Source organism: Myotis lucifugus, unplaced genomic scaffold (assembly GCF_000147115.1).
Source record: "Myotis lucifugus unplaced genomic scaffold, Myoluc2.0 scaffold_2, whole genome shotgun sequence".
Lineage (NCBI taxonomy): Eukaryota > Metazoa > Chordata > Mammalia > Chiroptera > Vespertilionidae > Myotis > Myotis lucifugus.
The window spans coordinates 16469533-16475919 of record NW_005871050.1 but is presented as its reverse complement, the minus strand read 5'-3'; the positions used below and the strand labels follow the sequence as shown (position 1 = coordinate 16475919).

The 6387-nt window shown below is 40.8% G+C and overlaps 1 protein-coding gene across 2 annotated transcripts in view; it reads left to right on the top strand.

Moving 5' to 3' along the window:
* Positions 1-626: 626 nt before the first annotated feature.
* The window catches only part of MCTS1 (MCTS1, re-initiation and release factor), a 12627-nt gene continuing 6866 nt past the window's right edge, over positions 627-6387 (top strand). Inside the window, exons 1-3 of one of the 2 annotated variants that reach the window (XM_006082147.3) lie at positions 627-926; positions 2087-2239; positions 2762-2859. In XM_006082147.3, coding sequence (XP_006082209.1) covers positions 916-926; positions 2087-2239; positions 2762-2859 — 262 coding nt within the window. In that variant the 5' untranslated portion in view covers positions 627-915. Of the gene's footprint in view, positions 927-1394; positions 1533-2086; positions 2240-2761; positions 2860-6387 lie in introns of those variants that run through there. The other variant, XM_006082146.3, reaches the window with a different exon arrangement.

The following is a 6387-nucleotide window of genomic DNA, read 5'->3' as shown; positions in this document are numbered from 1 at the left end:
TATTCATTGTTTATGTAAAATTAAAATTTAACCGGTGTCCTGTATTTTTATTTGCTAAACTTGGCAAGCCCACGAATGCATCTACAGGAGACTATAAGGCTAGCTTAAGTTTATGCTCTTCGGTGAGCACCAATCCATTCAGTTGTCTTAGGGAACAAAAATCCTTCCTAGTAAAAAATTGTTTAGGTTAACAGTAGGTTGCGCTGACACGGAAGAATTTTTTTTTTTAACTTGAAGCATGCATAGAATGCCTTTTTAGTTTATTGAGAGATACTTTGTGCCCTGGATTCTTTTTTTTATTATTATATTTTTATTGATTTTTTACAGAGAGGAAGGGAGAGGGATAGAGAGTTAGAAACATCGATGAGAGAGAAACCTCCATCAGCTGCCTCCTGCACACCCCCTACTGGGGATGTGCCCGCAACCAAGGTACATGCCCTTGACCAGACTCGAACCTGGGACCCTTCAGTCCACAGGCTGGTGCTCTATCCACTGAGCCAAACCGGTTAGGGTGACACGGAAGAATTTTGATCCTTTGAGGAACCCGTAAGGACGCAAGTGCTGTAAGTGCTGCTTTGAGCTTCCCGCCCCCTCCATTCTTCTCTTCCACCTACTAGAATGATTTCTCTATTTTTCCTTCCTTCTCAAGTCCCGCCCTTTCAGCTACCCGCTCTGGATAGCAATCGGTTGCCCAAAAAGGGCCGGCAAAAGTGGGCGAGGTGTTCAGAGGAGCGGAAGTAGTCAAATTTCGCGGAGAACCGGAAAGTGCTGCTGGCTGTCTCCCTTTCCGGAGAACGAATACAGCTCCGCCTGTCAGTGCCGGCCTTCCTCCTGTAAGGGATCTGCCGATCCAGCTAATTCAATTCCCCCCCCATTCCGGGCCCTTCCCCATCGTCGCCCCCTTCACCTTGGATCATGTTCAAGAAGTAAGGACATGGTGTGGCCTCCGTCCGCTGCTCACAAAGGTGGTGGGGGTGGGAGGTGGGGAAGAGGGCGAGAGCAAAGATCCTCTTTCTCTCTCCCCCGCCCCTGCCATCCTTACCCCCTAAGGTTTTCTATAGTACTATGCTCTCACTCGCAACTTACAACACTTCCTTAAGCTTTCCATCCCTAATCCTCAGTCGGGTTTCGGTCCTCCCACCTTTATTTTCTTTATCCTTACCACCCCTCTTTCTCTTTTGCTCCCTCTCCCAATACTATTTCCATTTCCAGGTTCTTCCAGTCACATCCTTGCACTGTGATTTAAGGCTATATCCTCTGTAGCTAAGAGGAGAGCCGTGCATTCACTGCCGTCTCTTTATTAGTTATGAACTGAATAAGGGAAGGCTTGACTTCCTGGGTCATGGGAGTGAAGGAGTCTGGGTGACAGGAAGCAAGCGGGCTGTCATGCCTATTGCTTAGCTGCCAGATTAACCTTGTCTTGAAAACAGCGTGATTGCCCCATAGGCTATTCAGTGTAAGGAAGACAATTCCTTGGGAACCTACCTTTTCGGTAGACGCAAAAAGCCAAGGGGAAACATGGGCCAAGGAAGGTGGGTTTTGTTCATGACATTTTGAGCAAAAATAAACAGGGATCTTAGAAATCATCATCATTATCATCATGAATTTTTAAAAAAATCTCAGTAGATTACATAGTTTAGCAGGGACCGATTTTCTGTTATACTTGCGTTGGGCTTCTGTATCTCAATGCTTGAGGGCTCTTTTGTTTTGGTTTGCTCCCCCCCCCCCCCAGGTTTGTTATAGGTGGAAATCTGTGTTTCTTCCTGGGTAGAGACCAGTAAGATTTTCTAAAACAGGCATTTGTGTAGCTGATTACAGGTTATAATGTGAAATATGCCTCATATCCTCCCCACCTCCCCAGCTAATTGTGTATGTATGACAGCTTATTTTAATATTGTAATAAGACGTTGGTTGTGCTGGACAGAATAAAAGGTAAATAGTATTTTTAAAATCAACTTATTTCATTATTATTTTAGGCATCTAAATACTTGCTTGGGAATATATGACTAATTAAAACACTACATTTACTAGTAGCTGTTCTGATATGTTCACTTTTTCTTTTTTTCTTTCAAAAATCATTTGGAAGATTTGATGAAAAAGAAAATGTGTCCAATTGCATCCAGTTGAAAACCTCAGTTATAAAGGGCATTAAGAACCAATTGCTAGAGCAATTTCCAGGTATTGAACCATGGCTTAATCAAATCATGCCTAAGAAAGATCCTGTCAAAATAGTGCGATGGTAAGTCTTTATTTTTCTCTATGTAAAGCTCAGGCCTAAGTAGTTGAACATTGTATGATTAGATTGCACCCATAATAAATGGAATTATTTTCACATTAATTATTGATAGATTATGGGAGTAGATAAATAGACTAACTCTAAGCAATATTTATATTTTCAGTTGTTTTTCTATATGAAAATATGTACTGATTGTTTTATCAGTTAAATGTTTAGAGTTGAATTTAATTTATTTCATTTGTACTTTAGAGATTTGTTTTATTGAATTACCTAACAATGAAATTTATAATATGTGAAATAAAATTGAGTGTAGAAGCTCATATTTTTTTCTCTACACTGGGCTGGTATGCTAGGTAAAAGAGATAAACAATTTTTTTGGCCTGGGTCTTTATTGAAAAAAATTTAAAAAGCTTATTGTATCTCTGTATATACATGTTTCATATTATACATTATTTAAAGGCTATTTAGCATATTAATTTTAGAAAGAAAATATCTAACTTGTACTTTGTGACATTTGTCTTACAGCCATGAACATATAGAAATCCTTACAGTAAATGGAGAGTTACTATTTTTCAGACAAAGAGAAGGACCTTTTTATCCAACCCTAAGATTACTTCACAAATGTAAGTCTTATTAGAAAAGACTTATTGGGGATATTGAAAGACACAAAAGGAGCTGAAAGTGACTTCTGGTGTTAACTTATTTATTAGTACTAGGTCATATGGAATATAAAAGTAAAATGAATTCCCATCTTGTGGTAAATCTGAAAAATGCAGATTCTCATTATGCATTCCAGAAAGACCAAGAAAGAACATTCATTCATTCTTTCTTTTAACAAATATTTATTGAACTTACTGTGTGCCAGACTTGGTCCCTGTCCCTATGAAACTAACAGTCTAGTTGGGAGAATAGACAACAATTACATAATTACACAAGTATATATTCACAAACTGTGATAAGTACTCTGAGCATTTTCTTTTAAATTTATACCTAAATTTGCCTCATAGAGATAATTCTCTATAAGGGAAAGCATTGTCTAATTGTTGGAGTCAGTTCTTGTTAGTTGAGTGCCAAGTTCAGGTGTTATTAAACAAAATAATGTTTATAACCTACCCACTTTTGCATATTAGACTGAGTATATTACAAAAAAATCCAGAGGAAGATACAATCCCAGTGCCCAACAAGTTTTAAATGTGAAGTAAAACTTCTGCTCTTCAAACCAGTATGCATATCTGGCCTCCTAGCCAAGAGGCAGAAAGGAAGGGAGTGACTGGAGGGGTCTGTAGGTGATATTTGTGACTTAATTAATGAATTTGATTTTTGGTAAGAGGAGATAAATTTCTCATTACTTAGTGAAGCAGAGGTCCAGAGCAGTAAAGCTGTTAGGCAAGTTTTTAAAAAGGCGAATCATTTAATTTAATTTAATTTATTTTTAAAATTTCTAAATTTATTTTTAATTTTTTTAAAAATATGTTTTTATTTATTTTTTTAGAGAGAGAGGAAGAAAGAGGGAAAGAGAGATAGAAACATGGATGAGAAAGAAACATCTATCAGTTGCCTCCTGCATGCCCCCGTGCGGGGGATCAAACCCACAACCCGGGCATGTGCCCTGACTAGGAATCGAACCTGAGACCTCTTGGTCCATGGGTCCATGCTCAACCACTGAGCAACACTGGCCAGGCTATTAATTTGAAAGAGAGGGAGAGAGAGATGGAGGGATGGGGGGGGTGGGGAGGAAGGAGGAAGGGTGAGAGAAAGAAAAACATCAATTTGTTCCACCCATCCATGCATTCATTGGTTATAGATGAAGCATTTTAATATTTATAAAGGGATATTTACAATTATTTGATTAAGTATTGATTTCATCAAGTTAAAAAACTATAATGGACAGAAATTGAGTCCTGATGCAATGGGGAAAAGCTTAACATAAAAATATTTTGGTGACATTAAGACATTTTAATGATATTAATTCCTACTCAACTAAAAGAGACTAGAAACCCAATAATCAAATATAGTGCATGAATCTAGATTGGTTTGAAAAACAAACCAAATTCAAGCCCTCCTTCTCCTCCAAAAAAAGATATAAAAGACTTTCTTGGGACTATTGGGAGAAATTTGCATATGGTTTGTTTATAAGATAATATTGCAGAACTGTTGTTAAATTTTCAGGTGTGATAATAGTGTTGTGGTTATGTAGGAGAATGACTTTATTCTTAGGTAGTGTGTGCTCATTTTGGTGAAGCATTATGTCTGAAGTTTAAAATAGAGGAAAAATATGATAAGTCTGTTTAAACAGAAAGAGATAAAGCAAATATAGCAAACATTTGTTAATGAACAATTGTTGATTTTTTTTCTTTTAGATAAGCAAACAATAATTTTTTTAAAATATATTTCATTGATTTTTTACAGAGAGGAAGGGAGAGGGATAGAGAGTTAGTATCGATGAGAGAGAAACATCGACCAGCTGCCTCCTGCACACCTCCTACTGGGGATGTGCTCGCAACCAAGGTACATGCCCTTGACCGGAATCGAACCCGGGACCTTTCAGTCCACAGGCCGACGCTCTATCCACTGAGCCAAACCGGTTAGGGCAGCAAACAATAATTTATTGACCACAGCAGCAAAATTATACTTAGGACAGTGAAACAAGGAAGAGCATAGAACAGTGGTTCTCAACCTGTGGGTCGTGACCCCTTTGGGGGTCGAACCACCCTTTCACAGGGGTCGCCTAAGACCATCGGAAAACACGTATATAATTACATATTGTTTTTGTGATTAATCACTATGCTTTAATTATGTTCAATTTGTAACAATGAAATTGGGGGTCACCACAACATGAGGAACTGTATTAAAGGGTCGCGGCATTAGGAAGGTTGAGAACCACTGGCATGGAAGAAGCAACAGGAGAGCCGAGGCTGGCTGCTTTGGCTCACTGGGAAGTCAGAGAAAAGAGGTCCTTGGAGACAGGTTCAGGGGGTTAGTCTGGGATGAGCTGCCGCTGCCCATTGCTCCTCTGGTTGCAGGTCTTATGGGGTCCCGTAGAGGCTAGGGCAAACTACGGCCCGCGGGCCGGATCCGGCCTGTTTGAAATGAATAAAACTAAAAAAAAAAAAGACCATACCCTTTTATGTAATGATGTTTACTTTGAATTTATATTAGTTCACACAAACACTCCATCCATGCTTTTGTTCCGGCCCTCTGGTCCAGTTTAAGAACCCATTGTGGCCCTCGAGTCAAAAAGTTTGCCCACCCCTGGGCTAGGAGATATGTGCCTGTGAGGCTAGTAGAGGGGGAAGGGAATGGCATGGGCATGCTTCCTGGAGGGAGAGCACCCAATTGTTCAATCTAAGTGGATAGTGTCCAGGTGTTCATTGAACTATTCTTCCAGTTTTTCCATATGTTGAGGAAAAGTCCTAATAAGCTAGAGAAAAAGATGTTCCTATTTAGTAGTATTTTTCTGGGAGCCAACCTTTTAGAGCATCTTAAAGTTATTTTTGTGCAAGAAGCAGGATACTATGGTGGTTAAAAGCATGAACTTGGAGTTAGGCAGACCTGGGTTCAATTTCCAGTGCATTTCTTTTGTCAGGTCACTCAACCTATCTAAATCTTGTTTCTTTATTTTTTAACAAGTGGCCCGGTGCACGAAACTTGTGCATGGGGGGGGGGTGGTGGTGGTGGGCCCTCAGCCAGGCCTGCACCCTCTCCAATCTGGAACCCCTGGAAGGATGTCCAACTGCCGGTTTAGGCCTGATCCCAGTCGGACATCCCTCTCGCAATCTGGGACTGCTGGCTCCTAACCGCTCACCTGCCTGCCTGATTGCCCCTAACCACTCTGCCTGCTGGCCTGCTCACCCCCAACTGCCCCCCCCCACTGGCCTGCTAATCTCCAACTGCCACCCCCACACCCCCCCCCCCCCCGTGGGGTTGTTACCCCCCAAGTCCCCCCCCCCACCGCCTGTTCCCCCTTAATAGCCATCCATTGCGGGGCGTTTCCACTAATATGGCCCCCTCCTCTTGGCACCCTACCAGTTACAAATGGGCCCCTCAAACCCGTTGCTTTTATGGGAATGCCAGAAAAAAAACTAGCGAGCTTACGGGCAAGGAAGCGTTTAAAATGAAAGAAATATCCCCACTGCATTAAGAACCAGGGG